The sequence below is a fragment of the Propithecus coquereli genome, unplaced genomic scaffold (assembly GCF_000956105.1).
Source record: "Propithecus coquereli isolate 6110/MARCELLA unplaced genomic scaffold, Pcoq_1.0 Scaffold111, whole genome shotgun sequence".
NCBI lineage: Eukaryota > Metazoa > Chordata > Mammalia > Primates > Indriidae > Propithecus > Propithecus coquereli.
Genome location: NW_012135081.1, coordinates 1,178,081 through 1,203,546, shown reverse-complemented (window position 1 = coordinate 1,203,546; position 25,466 = coordinate 1,178,081). Strand labels below are relative to the sequence as shown.

Genomic DNA, 25,466 nt, shown 5'->3' with positions numbered 1-25,466 from the left:
TTAACCCAAACTGCTTCCAGATTTTAAGTTGCAGTTTATCTTAAATGTGGTCCTGCCCACTCTCCAAAGAATCTTTTGTGTCGGGACTTACGTTTCAGGTCTTTGTTGCCTTTGACCCCTCTCTCTTTCTCTGCCTGGTGATTTAAACCATTTTTGGTATGATGTTCAACTTGTCCCATCCCAGGAGGACCAGGGTTTCCCTGCTCAAACCTCCTTACTCCTCCCCTGATTGTTTGGTCCCAAGACAAGCTCAGCTTTAGACCCTTAGTGGGAATATCTAAATACTTTTCAAATAAGAGAAGAACAACACTGAAGAGATGGTTGAAACCCAGTTTATTAGACCAGAGGCATGCGTCACCCAGAGCCCTGCCTGCTGTTTTCTATCCAGTGCACGCTTCTTGGCCTTGTTCCTGCTTCCTTCTGGGAAGGTATGATCTCTAAGGAACTCCTAGAAACCAGGAGTTTCCAAAGATCCTATAGCCTTACTCTCCAGCTCCAGACCAATGCACAGGTGACCTGCCCACAGGTCCTGTTCTGGGATTGGAGACCAAAAGACGTCTGGCAGAGAAGGCCTGGGAAGGGGTTGGGGCTTTGGCCTGGGAGGAGTGCCTGGTGGAAGGGGTAGGGCAGGCCCTCCACTTTACTAGTCTCTCATAAAGGTAGGGAGGGACAGAATAGCAGAGCTTTCCAATTCCTCCTCTAGGCCTGTATCTTTCCTCCCACTACCAAACCCTACCTCACCAGAAAATATAAGTGGTGGGCTTGGGTATCAGGTGAGGAAAGAGGGCTGGGCACCCAAAAGGAAGGAAAGGCCACCGACTGAGGACCTCAGCTTCTGCCTGCCAGCAACCTGCTGCCCCAGCTTCAGGAGTCACCAATCTCCAGCTCTCTTCTGTTTCTGACACTCTTGGCTTATTGTTCAGAACAGATCTCCATCCCCTAGGTAGGGGCTATCTTTGTAGCAACCCCTTCCCTGGGGAGGCTGCAGTCAGCTGGGCAAAGGGCATTGGGATGCGTGGAGCAGGGGAAGGGAATGTTAAGGCTGCAGGGAGCGCAGAGGGTGCCCAGATTGTGGGGAGAGGATGAGGCCAGAAAGAGGCAGAGCTTGTGATTCACAGCTTCCTTTGTCGCCACCGAGACAGTGCGAAGGTTACAATGCGCGTGTCGTCTCCTTGTGCTTCTCAGAGGGATGTGTGTACACAGTACAGACACCAGGGGAGAGAGTCCAACTCTTTATACAGGCGAAGGCATTCAGAGACCAGGGAGGGGGCAGAAACATAGAAGGGGAAACTTAGGGTGGGAAGATAGTTCTCAGAGACAAGAGGGGATGGGGTAGAGACAGACAGGGTTAGGGGAAAGTATATACAGAGATATAGCAATATAGAGTCTGTATCATATAGAAATAGAAAATGCAGATGAGGTTGTTGAGAGAAGCAAATGAAGTTGGGGAAAAGGACTTGGGAGAGTTCCATAAGAAAATTTATGGATGTGGCCTCTGCAAGGGCCTCTGGGAGAGAGACCAGTGAGGTCAGGCACCAGTGCTCCTCTCCCTGAGCTGGAAGCTAACCAGCCAGGTCTTTTATGGGACGGTAGAGAAGGGCTGCCTCTTGGGATTTCTCTCCAGCAGCTTTGGGGTGGGGGTGAACTTGTGATATCAGGACATGACCTACAGCACCAGGGCCACATCTTGTCCCTATCTCCACTTCTTCAGTGGATCCCCCACTCCCACCCCCTAGAGATTCCACATAGTGTAAGGGAGTGGGACTGGGGTTTTATTCCTGCCTGGCAACTTGAGTTTGGGGGCAGTCACTGGGCTGAGAGGGTCTCTTAAGGCTGGGGAAGCCCCCCCCACTAGCCCTCCCCCTTAAGGTACATTCTCTGGTTTGGGGCCAAATTCCAGACCCCAGGGATCCCTTCTACCCCTCACTGGGAGGGGGCTTTGGTGACTGGTGGCAGCAGAATGTAGGTGGACACTCAGATGACAGACAGCCAGACAGAATTCAGGCTGGGAGCTAGGGGAGGCAGCATGGAGGAGAGAGGGGCAGCCTGAGGTCCCTTGCCCCATTCTCCCTTTTTAGTTTCTTTTTTAGATTTAGATTAGTTTAGTTTTGTTAAACATAAAAAGAATGGGATCGAGGCAGGGAGAGGACTCCATGTTTCAAGACTCCTTCCTCACCACAGACAAGAGGAAAGGATTGCCCGGGAGTGGGGGGCGAGTCCCCAGGGCAGATGTGGGGGGGCAGCTGGGGGCCCCCTCGCTCTCCTAGCCCTCCCCATCTAGGCCTTTGGTTTAGTGGCCTGCAGGGCTCAGCAGGTAAAGTCCTCAAACGTGCCTCGGGCCGGATGGTGAGGTAGGATGTTGGCAGCGTACGTCATCCCGGCAGGATGGCCCCGGAGGCTCTCGCACGGGTTCTAGGGGAAGGGCACGGACAGGAACTAGTTATCGGAAGGGCCACAGGCAGCGCTGGGGCGTTGGGGAGGCAAAGGAAGAGAAGGCGGCATGGGGGTGGGGGGATCCTAGGGTGGTGGGGGAAAGGGCAGGCCGGAGAGAGCCCCTCGTTCGCTCCCTCACGTGTCTTTTGACGTCGTCCAGGCTGAGGGCCACGCCCTTGTCCGCGCTGCTCCTTTTGGCCTCCTTCTGGCACTTGCCTCGTCGGCACAGCTTGTGCTTGATGACCTAGCACAGGGGCGGGGCACGTGATTGGGCTGTGTCCCCGCCCCTCGCGTGGCCACGCCTCTCGGCGCCCCGCCCCCGCTTACCTCGTAGGCGTAGTCGAAGAGCTCCAGGACCGTCAGGATGCTGGCCCCGATGAACAGCCCCATCTGGCCCCCAATGTCACCTGCGGGGGTGAGGGGCGCAGGAAGGTCAGTGGGGTCAGGACAACGTGAGGGCGTCAGGGCTCACTGGGACTGGGGCAGGCAAATCGCATTCGCAAAGGGATTGGCAGCCTTCGTGCGGAAGGATCGCAGAGGCAGACTCTGGTGGCATTTTTATTTTCTTCTCTATAATTATCGCATTTTTCTACTTTTCTAAAACGAACAGGTGTTTTTCAGGCAAAACAATTGTTTACAAAATACTCCAACACTCTTAGTCTCTGGGCCAATTTTAGGAGCATGTGAAATAGTCTCCACCTCCACCCCCACCCCACCCCGCCAACGCCTGTCTTTTCCACTTTGCCCTAAGAGAAGGCTCAGCCCCCTTTCCTCACCACATACCAAGACAACGGGGTTTGGGGGAAAGGCACTGGGGTGGGGGGCCCTCATGGGACAGAGGTGAGCACCCTGTTTTGGGTGACAGGGAGCCACACCATGCCCATGGCATGGGAAGGGGACGGTGCCATTGGCAGCTCACCCAGGAGCCCTGCAATCTCATAAGCCTTCTTCTGTTCAATGGTCTCATAGTTGAGAACTTCAAAGAAAATGTCCAGCACCAGGATGTTCTCCCTGCACAGGGGTTGGGGGAGGAGACCTAGGTTCAAGTCATATCTCTGCCTCTTATTAGCCCGGTGACCTTAGCATGTCAGCCTCTCTGAATCTCAGTTCCCACATCCATAAATGAGATGCTGATGGCGTTCCCTGCATTTTAGGTTTGTTGTGAGGATTAAATGAAATGGCATGTATGAAAAATGCTCGGCAGACTGGCTAGTATGAGGTGATCCCAGTTATGGCAAGAGGATGAAGAGGAGGGAGGAGAAAGGGGTGCTTCCCCTGCTTATTCTTCCTCTGATCTTCCCTCTGTACCCACCCTAGACTCTTTGGTTCCCTCTTGGATCTTCCTTGTGTCATCTCAACTTCCTCCTGCCTGCCGGCCATCGTCACACCCCACTCATACCTTTCACAGTCTCAGCCTGAGGGCCTTGCTCTGCATAGTAGAGCCCTTACCCTATGTACTGCTCAGACTTGTTGAACTTCTTGGCCAGGTACTTGGCTGAGGCTTTGCTGGGGATCTTGACCATGGACAGCTCCTTGCCATAGCGGGTCAGGTTGCAGGGCATTTCACACACGCAGTACTCCTGGTCCTTTTCCACCAAGAAGTCTGTGCCCAGCCAGGTAAGAGGTGCCAGTTGAGTGGTGGCCTTCTGCCAGCACCTTCCCAACCCACACATCCTGGCCCTGCGCAGAGGAACCCTGGACCCCCTCCTCTTTTCCTGACCTGCTCTTCACCTCAGCCCTGTGCCCACCCTATGCTAATCCTCACCAAGCCTTCCCAGGGATTTTTTTTTTTTTTTTTTTTTTTGAGACAGAGTCTGGCTCTGTTGCCCTGGCTAGAGTGCTGTGGCGTCAGCCTAGCTCACAGCAACCTCAAAGTCCTGGGCTCAAGCGATCCTCCTGCCTCAGCCTCCAGAGTAGCTGGGACTACAGGCATGCGCCACCATGCCCGGCTAATTTTTTCTATATATATATACTTTTAGTTGTCCAGATAATTTCTTTCTATTTTTAGTAGCGCTCTTGCTCAGGCTGGTCTTGAGCTCCTGACCTTGAGCGATTCACCAACCTCAGCCTCCCAGAGTGCTAGGATTACAGGCGTGAGCCACCAAGCCCGGCCCCCAGGAATATTTCTTAATCCTATATCTCATTCTCTTAGAGCCCTCCAGCGTCAACCAGCTGAGGGGCTGATGAAAGAGGGTGAAGGCCCTTCCCAGGTGACCTCCATTCATTTTCCATAGGGGTCTCTAAAGATGCTATTCTTAGCCTTAAAGTCGGATACAGGTGAGGGTGCAGACTAGTCCAGAAGTCATCTGAAGCTTCTGGGAGCTTGGTCGGAAACCCACGTGCATGTGGCTGGCAACACCTTTTCCCTCCCCCGGACTTCCCCAGGACAGGGCATCTCACCCAGAGCAGGATCTGCACACTCCTTGTACTGCTCTGGAGTGCAGTATGGGGCATCCCCTAGAGAGGAAAAAAGACAGTGGTGCAGGATAGAGATTAAAGGGGTCTTGTGATGGTGGAAGGCCTAGGAGGTGGAAGCTGAGAGAGAGTGGGAGGGTAGGCTTAGCCAGCCCCCAATCTGCCCTGGAAATGACCCACCCCCACAGTCCATCCCTACTAGGCCCTTCCCACCTATTCTTTTGGAATAGGCAAGAGCTAAGGTCAGAGACACGAGAGCCAGATGGGTATGGGATGGGGCAGGCTGGAACTCGGGTGAGGAGGTTGATATGGATGGGAAGCTGGTGAAGGGCAATGCAGGTCAAGGGACCCCAGACTGTGCTTGGAGCCTTGGGGCCTGACCTGGCATGTGTACCATGCGGCAGTTGCAGTTCTCCACCAGGTAGCGCGTCTCACAGTCTATGCGGCAGGCGGTGATACTGTAGGAGTCGAAGAAATCCAAATCCGAGTCCGTGGTAACAGCTTTGCAGGTGCCCCAGGGCGGGGGCAGGTAGATGAGCTGCTGGGAGAGCCGGGGAGCTGGGGGAGTGTGGGGACTTCTCCCCAAGTTACCTTGATGGACCTCTCTGACAAGATGCAGAACTCAGGAGTTCTGCCTCTTCTCCCTCTGCAGCCTCCGAAGGTCTCGAGTTTACAGAACACTCATTCATTAGATAATTTGTGCTTCTGACAAGCCAGATGACCACCTAGGCCCTAGTTCACCTGTCCTTCCCATTCTTGTCACCCACCACTCCATCTTGACCCCTCAACACCCCACCCCAGGACCAGCCTCCCATAGTCCTCTCACCCGCTGCTCCTGGCAGGCCACAAAGGTCTGGAAGCCTGGAGCCACACCAAAGCCCAGCTGGTCGATGAAAGGAGGTTCATCCTGACTATGGATCTGCACTTTGATGCCCGCTTCGAAGGACGTCTCGTCTATGGGAATGAGAGGGTGTGGGTTGGGAGGGCTTCTGACTCCCCAATCCCCTTCAGAGCTGGGGGCATTCGACCTCTCCTGGGAATAAGCACAGCATACACTGAGACTGGGATGGGGGAGTCTGTGGATCTCAGCCCACCCCCAGCCTCTTTCTGTGTTTTCCAGATCCACGCCACTCTGATGACCCCTGCGTCCTACACACTTCTGTCCTTACCTGGCTTCTGCTTTGCATCTTGGTGTTTCAGATTCTTTCTCCCACAGTGTCACTGTCTCAGACGCTCTCCATTTCTCCCCCTCCCTTTCTCCCTTCTCCCCCATCTCTCTCTGCCCCAAGGCCCCCGGAGACCAGACAGGCAGGCAGCCCGAGAAGAGAGGGAGTTATTTATAGAGTGAGTGGCGGCCGCTGATGGAAAGGATGACTGGTTACCTTGGAGAGTAACTGAGCCAGGAAGGGGGAGCCAGAGATATGTGAGTGTGAAAGTCAGGTAGAGTTGGAGATGGAGGTGGCGAGACTCTGGGGGAGGGAGGGGGGAGCTCGAGCCCTGCTGGGTCCCACAGTGGAGCCCAGGAGTCCCCTGGCAGAGGCTGGGGCCAAAAGCTGCGGAGAGGGGCCCCTGGAGGGTGACATACCAGTCTCCCCCCACACCGGCAGGTACTCGTCCTGCTGGATGTCCAGCATGATTTCCAGCCCATTGCCTGTCCCACCCTTCATGGTCTTCAGCCGCGGCCGCCCATCTCGGCCCGAGTTGAACGTGTAGCACTTTCCATACCGTGTGAAGACCTGGCAGGAGCAGAGTGGAGAGCCTGAGAGTCCTGCCAGCAACCCCTCCTCACCAAAGGCTGTCCCCACATCGCCCAGCTGCTGGAATCTCAGCACCCTTTGGGAATGATTCCTCCTGCTGCGTAGCTTGTTCTCCATCTGTTCCTCTCTCCCACCTGTTCTCTGCCCTTCTTTGCCCCGCTGTGCCCTGGAAAGCTGATCCAGGAGGGGTACATCGCCTGAGCTCCTTTGCCACCTGGATGGGCTTCCGGTTGGGTTTGGCCAATGGGAGCATCAGTGAGGGATCAGAAGACAGGAGGAAAGACTGATCCTTCTCCACCCCTTCCCTCTGTAATTCTGGCAGTGTCTTAGGCCCTCCGTGACTACAAATCCTGCCAGGAGAGCTCCCTGCAGAGCACTGTTTCCTTTTGTGCTCCTTCAGCCTAGACGCGATAACAATTTCCTACTTGTGCTAGCTACCTTAGCCCCCCTCATTGGTTTCCTTAACCCTGCCCACAGCTGTCAATAGTCCCTTTGTTAAAGTCTTCTCAATAGAACCATCAAGTGGTAATCTTTTCTCTGCCAGGGCCCTGACATATGCACCTTCATCACCAGGATCCTGTCCGTCCCATTCCTCTCGTCCCTCCTTGGGACCCTCCCCGCAGGCCCAAGCTCCTGAGGCCTTCTGAGACATATCTTCTCTTTTCCTGGATTTCACCCCAGGTGTCTGAAATCCTGCTCTCCCCAAGACCCAAGCTAACCTTTTTTATTTCCTTCAGCCATTAGCCCCTTATGTCTATCCCATTATCACTAGAAATGGAAAGTAGACCCAGTTGCCATGCCAAGGACCATGCTCACCCAGGCACCAGCACCTTTCCTCCCAGCACCAGGGACTGAGTACCCAAGGCATGGCATGTTTGACGATGCTTTTGCAGAACTAGGAGGGCCTCAGAAGGTAACTCAGGCCCGGGACAGTCTCCCCAGTCCCCCTACTCCATGCCCCAGCACAGCCCTCATCACAGCTCTGATCACACAGCTGCAGAGAGAAGCGTAAACCAATTCTTCACGGCCCTTTTCCTATAGCCTCCATGAATGTCCTCAGGTTCCCACAAATGGGGTAAATGTGCTTTTACTACTGCTGGATGGTGACAAAGTTCACAGAGTGAGTCATAAGGTGAGTACAGACACAGCTCAGAGAAGGGAAGAGACAAAAGAGTTTCAGGCTAGACTGGAGCAGCAGGGGCAGTAAGGGCTACTAGGAAATAGTCTTTACTGCCTCCCTGCTTCCTAGAACAGCCTTCTCCACGCCCCTCTAGAAAAGAAAACATGCTGCCCTCCCCCGTTTTGTGGGGAGGTCCAGAGATGAGGCTAAGAGAGAACTCTGAGGGCTCCTAACCCCGCAGCCCCACTACCAGGTCTTGTGGCACTCAGCCACAGGCTGCAGGCTGGACACCCCAGCTCCAATGAGGCGCCCCAGCCTTGCTCTGGCTTAGAGGGCCTGGCAGCCGAGCAGTGGGTTGCTGCTGCCACCTGGTGGCTCTGGGCGAGAAGTGTCTGCTCTACCCTCAGGCCCAGAGGAAGCCAGGTTGACCCCTTCTTTGTCCCATGTTCCCATATCTGCTGGCCTTCCTGAGGCCTAGAGGCCCAAACCCCCAGGTCTCTCTGTACGTCTACAGTCATCCCATGATGCACTGATACGACGACACGCACCTGCTCTGACACTAGGGAAGAGGTGGGGGACTGAGGGATGGTGTGTGGGGAGGGAAGGCCTAGCATCTGGACCCTGGGGGGCCGTAGAGCCTTCAGGCCGGACAGAGCTGGAAGGTGAACTGAGAAGAGAAGGGGGCCAGGTGGTCCCTCAGCAGAGAAGGCCTTAAAGCCATGAGTGGGAGGGCCAAGTGGAAGGACAACTCTCCCAGTGGGGCTTCTCTGGGATAAGGGTCCCAGGCCACTTAGTCGGAGCCGGGGGGAGGGGGAATGACACAGAGGAGACCTGTTATTCACCCTCAGACACACACACACACACACACACACACACACACACACACAGCTGGGGGGGGGTGGGGCACCCATAGGAGAGAAATAGGAAGACCAAGTTAGGGTCTCTGAAGTCCCTGCTGTGGGAGCTGCTGACAAGGGGTGTGGTGGGGTGGAAGTGGGGTGTGTCCTCACCTCTCCATTGTCTGCCTTCCACCCCCTTCTCCTGCACCTCCAGGGACCAGGTGGCACCCACCCAGCTTCAGTCCAGGGCTGACAGTCAAAATAGTGAACAACTGGCCAGGCACAGGCATCTGCCAACAGGTCAAAGGTTGACCTCACAGATGAAGCAAGGTCCGGGGGCCCTGCTGGACCATGAGGATGTTTGGGGAGGGGCAAGCGAGGATGGAGACACCAGGGGTCTCAGGACAGCAGCTAATTACCAACTAGGACAGACACTATTCAAGATTCTAACAGGAAGCACGGTACTGGTGTGGACCTGGGAGTATCAGCCAGCTCCAGACCCTGAGCGCTGGCCCAGGTGGGCCGGGCGAGGTGGGGGCAGCATGGTCATTAGCCCCAGCCCCAGGAGGTGATGGTCAGGGAGAGCCATGGCAGACACTCTCAGGGTGCTGTACCAGGCATGGGCCCCCACTCACCACTGAGAAGTTGTGGGGGCCACAGGGCCCTCCTTGGTAGGAACAATAGAGCAGCATGTCCTCCAGCCGGTGGCAGGAGCGATTGTAGAAGCGGTGCAGGTTAAAGGGCTCCCCAGAGAAGGCCTCAGGCCCTGGTGGAGCCAGGGGCACCCCAGGGTCATCACTTTCGTCCAGCCCCAGCATGGGGGCCAGATAAAGTAAGTCAGGGTAGCTGAGCTGGGACAGCCGCACGGCATTGGTGTTGCACAGGGTGACCGCTGGGAAGGCCAGCTCCGTGGTGGTCACTTCATGTAGCAGAGTCACATGTGGGTAGCTGAGGTAATAAGCAATGCGGTCCCCTACCTGGCACAGGAAGGCACCCAGTGCCAGAACAAAAGCCACTGCCCACAGGGCCTGCTTTGGTCCTGGACCCCCCTCCACAAAGACGTGGCTGGCGCCGTGGAGAGTGCAGCTATTGGCAAAGGCCACCAAGTCCACGGGCGAATCCCCCTCGTTGACCTCTTTCCTCGCTGCCTCCTTTTCCTTCTCCTCTTCCTCCTCTTCTGACTCTGAGTGGTCCCACTGCTGCTGCTGGTGGCAGGGACCCCATGCATCTCCCAAGGGCCCTGGAGCCTCCTCTCCAGAGGAGAATGACACAGAGCAGAAGATCTGGATGGGCATCTTCTCCGGGGGCCTCCTGGTACCAGGAGAAAAGGGGAAGGTGCCGGAGGGGAAGGACAGGGTCCAGCAGGGCCCACCACCCAGCCTGCCTGCCGGGTGTCCACTGCCGCTGGGGCTGGCCGTCCTTCCTAGCCTGGCCTCTGGGGCAGAGTGGCTGAGATGGGCGGGGCGTGGAGAGGAGGACCAGCCTGCCCTGCCAGGGAGGGCGGGCGTCTGGCTGATGAATAATTGATGGCAGTGGCAAAGGGAGGCTGATGGAGAGGAGGGGTCGCAGCCCCCTTCCTGTCAGCAGCTCCACAGCACAGAGGGGGTTAAGACAGAGTGGAAACCCTGCAAAAGGGCTGGGACTCCTGCTACCCACCTCCCCAGGTGAGGGGGGACCCAGCTCAGTCCTTTGCTCCCAGTGCCATGATGACCTCAGCGGACAACAGTCCCCCCACCCAGGACACCCCCCTGTGCTCTCTATCATCCTCCAGTCTGCTCCTCAGCACCCCTCAGTCCCCCCATCCCAATTCTGGGTCTTCTCCCTCATTCTCACCTGGCTGAGTTATTCCACTGGGATATCTGAGCTCCCAACCCCCGCATGCTCTCAGATCTCTAATTCCTCTCTAATTTCTCTTGACCCACAATTCCCCCAATTATTTCACTGACCCCCAATTCTCCCAACCTACCCTTAGACCCTGATCCCCTCTAATTCTTCCTTTGATCCCTAGTTCCCATCCAATGCCTCCCGAACCCCCAATTCCCATTGATCCCCAAGTTCCCTTCAGCCAGTCCCTGGCCCCCCGGCTCTACTTCAGGCCAGCTCTGCCCACCCCCATGCTGAGCTGAACTTAGATCCCTTTCCCTTCCCCCACCCCCTTCTGTGGCTTGTGGGGCAGCCCAGGTTCCATTAGCAGAAATCTTTCACTGACCACAGACTCATTTCTGGCCAGTTCCTGGCACTGGGGGGAGGGACCCTGTCTCTTGGAGCTGGAAAGCTTCCTAGCAGCTTGCCACTGCCCTTTCAGCTTGCCGACACCCCAAGGTTCGGAATAGGAGTTTGAAGAATCTCCTCTGGTAGGTGGAAGAAATTACGATCAGTGCAGAGACAGGGTGATCCTGGGTCAGGTGGAGATATCACAAACCAACCTGGGGTTCTCCTTAAAGGCCCTAGTCTTGCAGACCCCCTGACCCCTCAGGCTCTGAGGCTCCCCTACCCCCAATTTACTGCTCCCTGCCCCCAGGCCCCTGGCCCCTCTGTGTGCTCTGATTACTCAGGCCCACTGGTTGAGGAACTTGAGCCACCAGCCAAGTCTCTAGGGCCAAGAAGGTGACCTGAGTGGAGGAGAGGAAGAGAGGAAGGGAGGTTTGGCAGGTTAACCCTTCCTCTGCATGGCCAGAGGAGGAGCAGTGGGCTTAGACAAGTATCCCCATTCCTTAGCCATCCCACAGCCCCAGATCACATTCCCCTTCCTCCTTCTCTCTGCTCCCTCCCTGTGTGCCCATGTGGCTTCCTTTCTCCATTTGCATGCAGAGCCCCTGGAGTGTGCTGGGTTGGGAGTGGGGTGCCAGGTTCTAGCAGAACTGACTGCTGTGGAGACTTGGGCCTTAGCTTTGCTGCCAGGAACACAGAGGCCCCAGGAGGAGAGGAGCCTTGAGCTCGGGCCCCTCCCCACCCTTATGCCCTCAGACTGGCCTCATCCTCTTTTGCCTACACAACAGCCCTTCCACGGGTCTCCCTGCCCCACTGCTGCCTGCAGTTTCTCCCCACCTTCAGTGCTTGCTTTGTGAATCTGACCATCCTCCTGCTTAAAGACCTTCTCTCACTCCCCAGCGCCTCCTGGTAAAATTCACCCTCCCCAAATGGAACAGTTTCCTTTCCAGCCTCATGTCCTACCACTGCCCCTGCACCTCAGGCCAGCATCCAGCCACCATGACCCTCCCCAGACACAGGGGGCTTGTCCACAGTTCCCTGTCTTCCCTCCCCAGACTCCATCTGGAGAACTCCTACTCATTTTTCAAGGCCCTACTCACATGCTACCTCCTCTGAGAAGCCTTCCCTGACTCCACAGGGCCCAGTTAGTGTCCACCCAGGGAACAGACTGAAGGGTCCAGTTCTGCTCAAGGCCCTTCATGGATAAGTAGTGACCAGTAGCTCCTAGAGGGCAGGAATGTGACAGTAAAAGAGCAGGACCCAGAGACTATGCAGAGAAACAGGAAGCAAGAAAGACCAGGAACAGCCAGGACAACCAGAGACATGTCACTGCAGAGATTGAAGAAACAGACCCCCACCTTCAGCTGATGTCCTTAGGTGTCTGCTGTATGAATTCACGTTTCCTGCCCCGTGTGCATTTTCCTCCTACCTACCAGACCTCAAGCTCTCAGAGGGCAAGGGCCTCCTCCTTTGTATCTTCCCAGGAAGTGGTCCACACATGGGTTGTGAGGTGGGGTCAGCCTAGGCTGAGGCTTGGGCTGGGGAAGCTGCAGCTGCCCATGTGTTCCATGCCCACTAGAGGGCATTGTCCCCCTCCTTCAGATGTCCTGGAAGGAGAAGCCCATTGGATTTCCAGAAGAAAAGAAACTGAGGCTTGGGGGCCCCTCCAGAGAGAAGGGTGTGCACACACACAGCAGCTTCAAAGGACAGTGAGTTTGGACGGCCGGATACCTCTTCCTCCACACCAACACTGAGACCCACACAGCACACCTGCACATCACTGCACATGCACACACACACACATACACACACACACACACACACACACACACACAGCCCAACTGCACTTCCCTCCTGCTCCATCCCCTGTATCCTTGCTGCTCTAGCATTCTCTCCCACCTCCATCTCGTTCAAGTAGACAAAGCCAACATTTTCACAGTAATGAGGAGGTGAGGAAAGTGTCAAGGGCATACACAGACCCCCAGGCATACACAGAAGGCCCCAGGAGAGGTGCCAAGCAGTCACGTGCACAGAGCCAAGCTCAATTCTGAGCCCTCTGTCCCAGCCCAGAACTTCTCTTCTCTTCAGCAATGTGTGGGGCCTGAGTGGTTTCTGACTTTTTCTATGTCTCTTTCTAAATTCCAGACCACAATGTTTCATGGTTTTCAATTCATATCTCATGGGATCCTGACACAACCCAATGAAATAGCAGGTATGAGTAACTTCACCCCCATTTGACAAGTGAGAAAACTGAGCCACACCAGCCTATTCAAGGAAAGCAAGCAGTGGGCTGGAGGCTAGAATTAGGTCATCTCTCTACAAATCCCTTGATGCTTCATTCTTTCATTTCCTCACTGCCACAGTGGAGAGCAGACAATAGACCTGCCCTAACGGAGCTTACTGTTTAACAAGGGAGACAGACATCAATTTAAAAAATGAAAAAAATAAATATTTAATTGCAAACTATTATCAGTGCTATGAAAAAAATAATATGACTCTGCAGGGATGAATGACAGGGGGACTGACACAGACTGGGGAATCAGGAGGCTTTCTCTGAGGAAGTTATCTTTGAATTGCAATCTGAAGAATAAAGAGGAGTAATTAGGTAAAGGTGTGTGTGTGTGTGTGCGTGCGTGTATGTGTGTGTGGAGGGGGGAGAGTATTCTGGAGACAGAACAGAGTGTGTGCAAAGGCCCCAAGGGGACAGAGCTAAGAGGAGGCAGATGTGGCTGGAGAGGGGGGTAAGGGCAGGCAGGACCCAGATCACTCAGGGCCTTGAAGGCCACAGGAAGGATTCTGGTCCAAAGATAACAGAAGGATTTCAAGCGATCAGAGCTGTGTTTTGGAAAGACTGCTCTGCTGCAGAGTGGAGGAACCAGAGGCGCTGCCGGAAGGCCTGTTAGGGAGCCATTGCAGTGGTCCAGGTGAGATATGCAGTGGGGGGATGGCTTGGAACAGAGGGTAGAGTGGAGATACCTAGGGGTCAAAATTGGCAGATCCTGCCAAGGCAGGTGAGGGAGATGGGAGGTCAGGGGTGACTTCTGATTTGCATAACTGGGTGAGCAGTGGGGTGGCTCCCTAGATCAGGCACACAGGTAAAGGACTAGTCTGGGAGGTAGAATGATGAGTTTGGTTTTGTACATGCTGGTTATGAGGAGCCTTGGGGACATCCAAGTAGAGATGTTAAGTGGGAATTGGCCACTGGGGCTGATGCTAAGAGGAGAGAGCTGGGCTGAGACATAAATTTGGCAGTCATCAGTGTGTACATGGCATTTGAAGTCATGAGTGAAGTTGAGACTGCCCAAAAATAGAATACAAAATTTAAAAAAAGATAGAAAGAGAAAAAAAGGCCTGATTTGGCAGCATGCACTAAAGCTAAACAGAATCCTACCCTATGACTTAACTATTGCCCCTAGTTATATACCCAAGAGAAATGAGTGTATATGTCAACCAAAACACATGAACAAGAATGTTCGTAGTAGCTTTATTTATAATAGCCACAAACTAGTCACAACCCAAAAGTCTAGCAATAGTAGAAGGGATAAATACATTGTGGTCTATGCATATAATGAGATACTATACAGCATTGAAAAAGAGCCAACTACTGCCACACACACAGCAACATGGCTAAATCTCACAGACACAATCATAAGCAGAAAAGACAGACAAAAGAGTATATACTGTATGGAGGATACATATACTCTAGGCAGTTCAAGGATAGGTGAAACTTATCTACACTGATAGAACAGTGGTTAACTCTTAGGGGTAGTGTTAACTAGAAAGTACCTGAAGAAACTTTCTGGAGTGCTGGAAATGGTTTATACCCATGTAAAGACATACCAATATAATATGCAAAATATTACATTGTAAGATATGTCAGCATAAAAATACACCAATGTAAAAATTCTTCAAGCTGTACCATTAAATTGTACTCTTATGGTTTAAAAGAAGAGTAAAGCTTGGGACTGAGCCTTGAGTAGTGACAACATTCAATGGCCAAGTAGATGAGAATGAACTGGCAAAGAGACAGGGGAGCAGCTCAACATAGAAGGAAAACCAAGAGAGTGGTTCACAAAAGAGGTGGTGGTCTACTATTTCGAATACTATTGAGAGATCAAGGATAAAAAATGTTTGCTGGACTAGGCGACATGAAGGTCCCTAGCGGCCTTAGCTAGAACCATTTAGGAGGAGTGGTAGGGATGGCGAAGAAGGCAGCCCAGAGTGGATCAGAAAGTGAGTTAGCCATGAGGAAATGGAGACAGTGAAATATACACATCACTTCTAAGAACTTTGTGAAGGGAAGCAGAGAGATAGTATAGGAGCTGGAGGGCGCTGTGGAGTTGAGAGATGTGTGTGTTTTCATTTTTATCTTAGCCCAAAGCCTCATATGTAGTAAGTACTCAACATATGTTAGCTGTTGTTACAGCTATGTATTTTAAGATTGGAGCATCTTAAGCATGTTTCATTGTCAATGGGGCGGTTTCACTTGAGAGGGAGAGACTAAGTGTAGAGCAGGGAAAGGGAGAATTAGTAGGACAAAGTTCCTAAAGAGGCATAAGGGGATCAGATGAAAAGAGTAGGTGATTTTAGCCTAGATAAGGTGGATGCTCCCTTCCAGGGGTTAATACCCAGATGAAGGAGAAGATCTTGTCTGAGGCTTCTATTTTCTCAGTGAAGGGGGAGGCAAGGTCATCTGCTGAGAGTGAGAGAGGAGCTAGGAAGGGTGGTTGTTTGAGGAGAGTAGAGAAGTTTGCAGTAGTCAACGGGGAGAGCAAGTCGACCAGGAAAACACAGTGGGATTGCCGGCAGCACTGCAGGCCCATTTAAGGATGTTGAGAGCATGAACAAAATGTGACATCGAGCTGCCCTGGTGTGTGACTTCCTCTGGTACAGCCTGGCTCCCCCGGTGCCACCGTGGACAAAACCAGTTGTGGGTTCATCCAAGGTTGGGACTTGGCTAGAGGGTGCAGTGAAAGGCAGAGGTGTCCAAAGACTTGGCCCACTCAACATGGCACCTGTTCTTCCCCTTCTTGCCCCACCACACTGCTTCTCAGCTGAGCACCCTCCTCCACACACGCTCCTGCTCCTCCAGCCTCTCACAAAGAACCTGGACTTAGAAGATCTGAAGTCAGGGTCCCACTCTGTCATTTCCCAGCTGTGTGACCTCAGGTAGGTCACACAATACCTCTGAGCCTCAGTTTCCTAATCTTTCCAATGAAGACATTAGCATTTTCCTACCTCCCAGAATTACGAGCATCATATGAGCTACAGTAAAGGGAATTTGTAAATTGCAAAGCACGACTGAAAGAGATGATTAATTTTGCTGGTGTGTGCTCTGAATGCACCCAGAAGTTTGCCTGCACAAAAGCTTTCTCCCACAGCCACACACACTTAGCTGCGTGTGCCCACACACCCCTCCACACACTTCCACTTCACACTCCAGTCGACATCCACATTCTCCCCCAGACATGCACATGGAGGTGCACATGTGTGCTCGCACACTTGGGGCGCGCGTGCAGTGAGCGGGTTGTAAGGAAGGCTGTGTGAGATGGCTGCTGTCCATGGTCAAGGCCACTGCAGCAGTGTCTCCCCTAGGGATGTTCTCTGCCTGGCACACTGATGTGACACACCAATTAGAGACACATGACACTAAGCTACACGGCCCAAATCCCCAGGCCCCTAGGACTCTCAGCTACATTGAGGGCATGCAGATGAGAGGTGGGAAAGGATTTTCCTTCCAAGAACTCAGGATCTCAGAAAGATCACAGCTTGCTCTCCCTCTCCCTCGTGAGTGGCCTTAGAGAGCCTGGAGTAGCAGAGTCTCTGTCTTTACAGTTTCTTAAGGAAGCTTCCCCTTAAGGTGAATACACAGCTGTTTTCATGCTCATTTTTAAATATTCTACAAGGAAGATGTCTAACACGTGTGTCCAGGTAAATTGGCCATGCACATCCATTACACCTGGGCCCTGGTGGGCTTGGCCAGAGAATTCCAGGGGAGGGGCTTCTCTGGAGGCTGAAGGAGGGGCTGCCCTTTGACAATGAATAATGTTACAACCTCCTTACAGAGCCCTCTCCTCACAGGAAATTGGGCTTAGAAGATGCGAAATGGAGCCAGATGGAACTTTGCCCAAAATAGAACCCAGGAGCCCTAATGCCCGGCCCCCTCCTCTACCCCAACTAGGCACTACTTCTTGTTCTTTCTGTCTCCTTCCTAGTTTTCCCTCCCAGAATGCCCACCCAGGTGTCCTGACTGGAAAGTTCTCAGCCAGAGGATAAAGACTTCTGGAGCAGCCACTCAGACATACGAGTGCCAGGCAGGAGAATGGTCCCTGCTGGAGAGAACTGGCTGGTTAATCAGCTGTGGAATATGGGGCAGGGGAGACACTAACACATTCTATAAAACTGGCATTTTCTGAGAAGCTGAGCTGGGTGGGGGAGATTGGGAGGACTCCACCTGGATGCCGAGGTCATCTCATCCCTAGTGTGTTTCTCCTTATTCTGAAGCCCCCGGCTTTAGTGCCACCCCTGCCCTCAGCCCTGAGGCCCTCAGCCCTGAGACCCCCGTGCTGCACTGACCTTTCCTAGCACAGGACTTGGCATTGAGAGGTGGCGCTGACTGTTACAGGAATGAGTCAAGTGGAGCTCAACACTCCCCATCCTAGCTCCTCATTCCTAATATCCAATCTCCCTCGCCGTCCCCAGAATTGAAATTGCTTTCCATAAGTGAAAGCACACTCAGAAGCAACCTCTGCCCACAGCAGAATGCACCGACCTCTCTGCAGGCCTCCCCTCTGCCTCCTGGACACACGGGGTGGGGGTGGGGGTACAGTGGCCACACTTAGGGGTTCTCCACCAAGGCCCAAGTCTTGGAGGCCTCCTCCTCCCCAGCCCTCCACTTCCAGGCTCTGCCCCCAGAGGCACTTAGTCACTTACATCAATTCCCTATTACTTTAGCCAACAGCCAGGAGATCAATTAGCTTTGAGTAGCCTCTTAGCTGATAGCAGTCGGGGGAGAGGGGTGGAGTCAGAAATGGCTGGAGCTGGGGGAGAAGGGGAGGAGGTGAGAGAGGAAATTAAGTTACCCAAAGGATGTCTGTGTATATCTGTGCATGAGAGAGAGGGCAAAGGAGAGATCTGAGACCCCAACTCAGGGTCCATTCCCCGTGTTCCTGCTCCAGCCTCCTCTCTCCGCCCTCCTATGTTCAGTTCAGGCACTTCCTAGGGAGGGAAGGGAGCGGGGAAGGATAGGGCATCCCTAGGGCTGGACGGCCCCTTCTCCAAAGTGAACCTCTCCACTTCAGCCTCTTCTATCCCTCTGCAATCTGTTCATCTTCGCCCTCCCACCCCCAGCCCTGAAGACCACCAGGCCCCTGGGTGGGGCTACCCATGACCCTGCTTCCTCTCTGCACAGTGGTTGGACAGCCTTTCCCTCAGCGGCCCTCGCTTCCTAGCTGGAGGTTGTAAGGTCAGGCCTTCCCAAGAGACTCCCATGCTAGTCCTGGCCCTCCCTGGGCCCTGCCATCCCTGGCTCTGCTTGCCTTAAGATGATCTCCCTGTCCTGCCTCTGGGTCCCAGGATCACCCACCACACCCACCTGTCATGTTAGCCCCTCACTTCCCTGGGTGCTCCAGGAGAGTCCTGGTCCCCTCAGAACCTTGGGGGGTTTCTGTGCCCACTCCCTTCACTCCACTTCTCCTCTGGGGGTTCTTGTCTCCAGGATCCTGGGGGAGACTCCCGTGGGCCCCCTGGGATTCCTGTCCCCTAACCCCACCCTCCTGAGAGAGATGATTATCTGCTCCACACACCCTCCCCAGGACTTCCATTGTCTGCCCTCTTCTTTCTCCTCTCCTAGGGTCCAGAAGTGAATTCCTGCTTTTCTCTCCCCTAGGCAAAGGGTCTGGGTCTTAGCCGGAGTAGGGGTGGCACAGGGCAGACTGGGCAGCCATCTGCTGCCCCCCCCGCCACTGCTGCTCAGCATTCCAGCCACATCAACCGCTCCCACTGCCAGGGACAGACAAGGTGCAGCTGGAGGCTGGCACCAGCTGCGACTGTGCTCACTCCCGGCCCCCACCCAGACACCAGCAGACAGCTGCGCCCCCCACCCCCTTCTGTGGAACCCCTGCCCTGCCTTGGCCTGGCTAGCCTCAAGGTGGGGTAGGAGAGAGGAGCCTCAGCCCCTGTTGCCTTAGCAACCAGGCACCCCACCAGGAAGGAAAGGAGGTGGCCTGGGAAGAGGGGGCCTTTGGTTGCTCTTTTGGTAGCTCAGGAGGGAGCCACTGAGGCCCACCCAACCAGATTGCTGCAAGATACTCCTCCCATTGCACTTCTGCCTCTTCAGTCCCAAAGGATTTCCAAACCAGTCTCTCCCAGATTCAGCTCAGGTTCCCCATATTCTTGCCTACCCTCCTGAGCTGACTCGGCCACACCTGGAGGACGGACCCCGGGCAGACACTCTGTGACCACCCATCCATCCCCTGAGGTTGAGCAGGATTCAGAAGCGTATCTGGGGGAGTTCCTGTTACTGTGGATCCTCGTCAGAGGAGCTGGGGTCTTTGAGGGACCAGAGTAGCCTCCTTCCTACACCCTCCCTGAACATCCCTTGAGGGACAGGGCTCTTACTGTTTGGACGAGGGTTGCCCTTAGAAATCCACAGAAAAGTCCACATTTGCCCCCACACACTATCTTTTGCAGACACTTTGAGCAAGGGCCTGGACAGCAAGGACAGTGAGGGGAGTAGCCCCCCAGCAATCCTGAGCTGCCAAAAGAGCAACCAAAGGCCCAGCCTCTCCCTTGGCCACTTCCTTTCCTCGGCTAAAAACCTCTACTCTTGAGGCTGCAAAAGATGTCAAGATGGTCCCCCCAAACCCTGACCCTATAGACAGATGTTTTCTTTCAGTGCAGCATCTGCCCAGGGGCTGATGCATATTCCCAACACACCTCTGGGCCTAGCAGAGAATGGCAAGGATGTTAATCACGAGACCAAGGAGAGGGGAGAGAGGTGGAGCAGAGGCAAGGAGCGCGTGAGCCCTGAGGACTGGGGAGCTGGGGAGGATGCCTGCCCGGCCCCTCTCCACCAGGGAGGTGTCAGGCACAGACACAGCCAGACTCCCATCCATGCAGGAACATCCCCATGGGCAGAAGTGGTGGAGTTCTTGACATGGAAAGGGGCTGGCAGTGAGGTCAACTAGAGAGGGCAGAGGGAGGGGCCACGAGGTTTGGGTCCAGCCAGATTCAGGGTCAGTCTTTGACACAGGCTGAGAAACAGCAAAAACCTGGCCTTCCCTGACAGTCCAGAATCAAGAAGAGCCACAGTTGGACCTGCAGGATGCTGGCCTATATGTCTCTCCCCCTAGCAAAAAGAACTCAGATTGCTCAGAACCTTGTGAACCAATCATACCTCCACCTGACTACTTAGAATGTCCCCTCAAACAGCATGGACCAATTGCACTTCAGTACCTCCATCACTGTGAGCCAAACACGTCTCAGCATCACCACTTGCAATCTTTCTGGACATGATGGACAAATGCAGCCTCAACTGAATACTTTCTGTGACCTGACTGTACCCCAGCTTTATACCTTAGCACCTTCCCGAGTTGAGCCAAGCACTTCTCTCCCTCATCTAACACAACAAACCATCCAAGCTAATAGGTTTTCTCTGTTCTTCCTGGTGATCCCTTCTGTTTACATGTTGGGTGTGTTGGAGAGGGAGAGGTCTCTGGCTTTCGCTTCCACCTTCACCTACAGTTCTACTACTCTTGGAAACACAGTTCGTGAGCTTGGGAACTCTCTGGTCTCAAGCTCTGGGGAAACAATGACTCTCCTGTTGTAAAGAAAGAAAGGAGAGAAGGAAGTGGTTCTCTCGAATCCAGGCTAAGCTCCCCATCAGCTCGGCTCAGCAGGGAGTGTGGCCATGTGACCTCTGTCCAGCAGGATTGACAAAGGTCCATGAAGTAGGGCGTAGAGAAATTGGGAAGTCTTTGTAACCTCAGCAGGAAACACTAAGCATGACCATGACTCCAACCTTTCTACACAGACAAATGCAGTTCACGCTCCCGTAATACCAGGAGGAAGCAAGCAGGTGGGGGAGAAAAAGGGTAGGAAGAAAAGAGGGTCTGAGAGTGGAGAATTGGGAGTAGGCACAGAGAGCAAAGTGTCCTAGAGGAGACTGGGTTTTGAAGGAGCGATGGCCAGAACTGGAAGTGGACATGATAGCTCAGGGTCAGCTCTATTAATGAAGAGAGGCTTTGCACTGAGGCTTAACAAGACATGAGTTCAAATCCCAAATCTGTCACCAACCAGCTGTATGAGCTTCGGCAAATCATTCTACTTCTTTGTGTCTCAGTTTGTGCACGTAAAACAGAGATAATATGATTAGTTATCAAGGGCATTGAGGAAAGCCCAGAAAGCATTTCTAAGAGTTACAAACATTGTGCTCTCCTTTGATGTTATTCATACATAGCTCCAGGTCTTTTGGTCTCTTTCCAGCCTCTGTCCAGGTCTTATCCCTCAGGAATCTGTGTGACTTGCCCAGGATCACCTAGCACATCAGATGCCAAAGTCGGTTCCCCTACACCCTCCCTGAGGTGCCGGCCTGAGGCAGCCACACCTGTGGGTTATGGGGTGTTTGTGAGGCATCTCCATTTTAAGAAGCAAAGGGAGCCTCCAGTTCAGCTATGATTGTATATCGCGATGGTCTCTCCTTCCTCAGACCCTGGCTGTGCAGCTCTTGCTGGCAAGGGGGGAACCTAAGACAGTGTGTGTGCGTGTGCATGTGTGCAGGGTGCAGCTGGCATGGCCAGAACAGCCCGTCTGGCTATTTAAGAGGAAGCTTCCCTTTCCATGCCTCATGGTGTTTCTCAATCTTTAATGTGTATCTGTAGATCTTACTGGAATGTAGATTCTGATCTAGTAAGTCTGGGAAGTGGGGTGGCAAAGTTCTGTATTTCTTTCAAGCCCCGCAGTGATGGTTCCTATATTCACTTGGGTAACAAGGCTCACCCACCCTGCCCAGGTCCGACACCTGTGGCCCAGACGGTAAGATTGGTCGGTTTGGGGCTATACCAGGCCATGCGTGCATATGTACGTGTGTGTGTGTGTGTGTGTATGTGTGTGTGTTGTACACCGTAGGCTCTCTTTCCTGCCATCAGGGATGGCTCAGGCCCTCAGGTAGTGCAAATGTGCCCCTGTGCTGAACAAAGTCCCTTCCTACCAAAAGCAAACCCCAGGACACACAACTTCCTCTTCCGGAGTAGCAAGCACCGTGAGAGGCCTGTCCTGTTCCTTGTTACCTATCCCTCTGGGGGTCAGGCTGACTCACATCCCACACCAGGGGACTCACTCACCACCTTGAAGTCTTCTGCGCTGCAGACCTCCCCCCGGAAGTGGCAGGAGAGCAGCATGTCTCGAATGTCGTGCCCGGCTCTGTCATAGAACTCGCGCATGTTGAAGGGCTTGGGCTTGAAGCTGCGGAAGTTGGCCTTGTCCTGCAATATCTCCAGCTGTTTTTCGTCTGCCATCTGTGTGTCTGGTATCTCATACCTGGAGTCCGGGGTTGAGCAGCACATGGATCAGCACGACCACTAGTGTCTTACACCCAACGTTGGGGGGAGGGGAGCAGCATCTAGCCTTGGGGATCGGGACCAGGCATAGGCAAGGAAGGAGAGCTGGGCATGTCCAGAGGACCTGCCACACAGGGTCTGAGACAACAGAAGGATTTGCAGTGGCTGCGCAGGAGCTGGGCATCTCAGCACATGGTGGGGAGGAAGCATGGATAAGGGTGGGGCGGGCAGAGAGACAAGGCAGGAGCAATGGCTTTTATACTATAGTGTCCACCCATTAAAGATGATCTGTCCCCATCCCCCAAGTGAGGAGGTCAAGATGTAGTGGCCAGAGGGAGGGCAGAGCTCACTCCAGATAGGGTGGCAATGTCTCACAGCTCAGGCTGGGTGGGGGTAGAGCTGTGTTGGACTATGCTGGGATCAGAGACTGAGTGCCCTTAATTGGGTGCTCAGCAGTACTCCAACTCTTCTGCTGTGAGTGGCAGGTTTGGGGGTGGTTAGAGGGCAGGATTGTCTAGGCTCTGTGGTGGGGTAGGGAACTCGTGCAACTCCAGGAGCTGGGCTGAGGGGTGGGTGGGAGCCGCCCACCTGTTGTTGAGCAGGGCCAGCAGCTCCCCGGCATGATACAGGTCATTCTTGGAGACTTGGCTAAAGCGGAACTCGTTGAGGTTGCACAGAGTGACGGCAGGAAAGGTGAGCTGAGAGGCAGCCACCTCGTCGAGCTTGGTGACGTGGTGGTAGCGGAAGTAGTACTGCACACGCTCCGTGCACACGCACAGCAGCACAGCCAGTGAGCCCAGGAAACACAGGGCCCACAGTGCCCGCTTCAGAGACAGCCGCTCGTAGGAGAAGATGTGGGCCAGGCCGTGCAGCGTGGAGCTGCTGGCGAAGGCCTGGATGCTCACCGGCTGGACGCCACCCACCTCCTCCTCCTCGGCCTTCAGTTCCATCCTTGTCGAGGGAATCCTGGGGGTGGGGCGGGGGAGGACAGTTTGTCATTGTCCCGGAATGAGAGTACACATGGGGCCCCTCCAAATGTGTCCATCCAGAATCCCCATCTCCAGAGGTCACCACTCCTGGGACAGAAGACTTCCCTGGTGTGCAAACTCGGAGGTGGCTGACCAAAGGACATATCCCAGGACAGGGTTTCTCCAAATACAGAAGCTTCGGGGGGGAGGTCAGCTCAGGCCAAGAGAATGCTCTTCCAGGGAAGCTTCCCAGGCTAGGGAGACCCCAGATATAGTCATTTGAGGGTGAAAGGGAAGTCCTGATGCTCTCGCAGGCAGGCACGAGAGTTCCCTCCAGATGTGGGGTCACTCTGGGACAGGAACGTCCACCCCATCCTGGAGATGAAAACTCCCCTAGACGGGCTGAACCCTGGGTCAGGAGCTCCTCTCCTGGTCAAGGGTATCCCCAGGGCTGGGCTCTCGCCCATGAGTTAAACCTGGGCCAGAAAACCCCCAGGGAGGTAGGTACATCTGGGCAGGGGCCCAAACTTAGTCCTCACCCGCGGGTGTCTCCAGTTCTTACACAGGCGCAGGCGGTGTGTGTGTATGTTGGGAGTGGGGGGTAAGGGGTGGCGGGCTGCCCGAGGTGGATGCATGGGGGGGCGCGGTTCCTTATGACAGCGAGCTGTCCCCGCCCCGGACGCACCCCCCACCCCTCCAGTCCAGCATCTGGTCGCAGTCAGATCCCCTGCTCGCCCCCGCCCCCCTCCCCAGCCACCGAACCGCCCCAGCAGCAGCTGGGGAAAGCCAGAGCGGAGGAGAGTCCTCGCTGCGGGGCGCTGGGGAGCCCGGCGGCCAAAGGCGGGGGGATCGGAAACCTACCTGAGGGGGCTTCGGGAAGCCGGCAGCCGGTGGCGGGTCCTGGGGCGCGGGACCGGTGGCGGGTTCAGCGCCGAGCCGCGGAGGGGCTCATGGCCCGAAGCCGGAGCCGGCTGCAGCCGCGGCACGCCGCGCAGAGCCCTGCAGGGAGCGGCCCGCCCGGCCGGCTCGGCTCGGATCTGTTCGCCCGCCCGCGCGCTAGCTCGCTCGCTCGCCCGCCCGCCCGCCCGCCTCGGCTCGGTCCGCCCGGCCTCGGCGCGGTGCGCGGTGCTCTCAGCCCCGGGATCTGCAGGGATCCATCGTCCGGCCGGGAGGCGGCGGGAGGGGAGGGGGAGGGGGAGGGGAGAGGGTGCGCGTGCGCGCCTACGAGTGTCTGCGAGGGTGTCTCTGGGCGGGTGTGCGCGCGGGGCCCTCGGACCCGGGAGCGGGACCGAGGGCTCCCCCCACTGGTTTGCCCCCTCCTCGCGGCCGCTCTCGGCGGCGCTGCCTCCCTTCGGTCCCGGTCCCGGTCCCGGTCCCGGAGCCAGCCGTCTCCCTGCCTGCGAGGCCCTATGGCTTGTGTGTGTGACTGTGTGTGTGGGGTGTGTGTGCGCGCGAGTGTGTGCGCGCAGGAGGGAGGGTGTCTGCCCCTAGCGTCCCCCTCCCCGCGCTGTCTCCTTCGGATCGATGCTCCTGCCTCTTGCTGCTGCTTCCTCTGGTGGCACACACGCTCGTGCACACACACACACACACACACACACACACGCACACAAGCTCCGAGTCACACTTGACTGATTCAAGCACTTGGCCCATATGGAGACATAGAGACACATACAGCCCAGAGTCACACCACACCACTTGCAGCCACACACACTCCCCCACACAGACACCCACACATCCCAGAGGCCTGACCCACATGGCAAGCACTCACCTGTTCTTATCCCTGCTCCCCACCTACATGTGACACGTACACACATGCACACATGTGAACAAACACATGGCCCTGGCCACTCAGACCCCATCCTTCTAGCCTTGAGCTTGACAGGGTGGAGGGATGGGAAGGCTGGGGACATATTGTAGCCCCTCACTACCAAATTACTAAAGAAGGAGCAGAGAGAAGGAAGGAGAAATAGCCAGAGGTCAAGGGAATTTGGACAGAGGTAAGAAAAGGAGTGAGGAAGCAGGATTAGGAGGGGCTGGAAGGGGGAGCTATGCTCAGGGATGGAGCAGGAGTCTGGGCACTGAACCCAGGCTGAGGTGCTGCTCCTGTAGCTCTCACCTTTCTCCTTCCCTTCCTCCCTCCTCCTTTCTGAGAGGTGGGGGGGGTT

The 25,466-nt window shown here is 54.9% G+C and overlaps 1 protein-coding gene across 2 annotated transcripts; it reads right to left on the bottom strand.

Annotated features, from left to right (window-relative positions):
- Positions 1 to 311: 311 nt before the first annotated feature.
- On the bottom strand, positions 312 to 24,445 carry ASIC1 (acid sensing (proton gated) ion channel 1). Of its 2 annotated transcripts, XM_012651063.1 has the most exons (12): positions 24,163 to 24,445; positions 22,922 to 23,299; positions 22,118 to 22,313; positions 6,434 to 6,584; positions 5,675 to 5,802; positions 5,230 to 5,386; positions 4,834 to 4,890; positions 3,883 to 4,036; positions 3,353 to 3,444; positions 2,761 to 2,840; positions 2,573 to 2,677; positions 312 to 2,412 (listed from the first exon to the last, which is right to left on the bottom strand). In XM_012651063.1, exons 2-12 carry the CDS (start codon positions 23,281 to 23,283, stop codon positions 2,308 to 2,310), a joined length of 1,587 nt encoding a protein of 528 aa, XP_012506517.1. In that variant the 5' UTR covers positions 23,284 to 23,299; positions 24,163 to 24,445; the 3' UTR covers positions 312 to 2,307. The 2 variants fall into 2 exon arrangements, with proteins under 2 accessions (XP_012506517.1, XP_012506511.1); XM_012651057.1 differs by lacking the exons at positions 22,118 to 22,313; positions 22,922 to 23,299; positions 24,163 to 24,445 and adding an exon at positions 9,200 to 9,859.
- Positions 24,446 to 25,466: the final 1,021 nt, after the last annotated feature.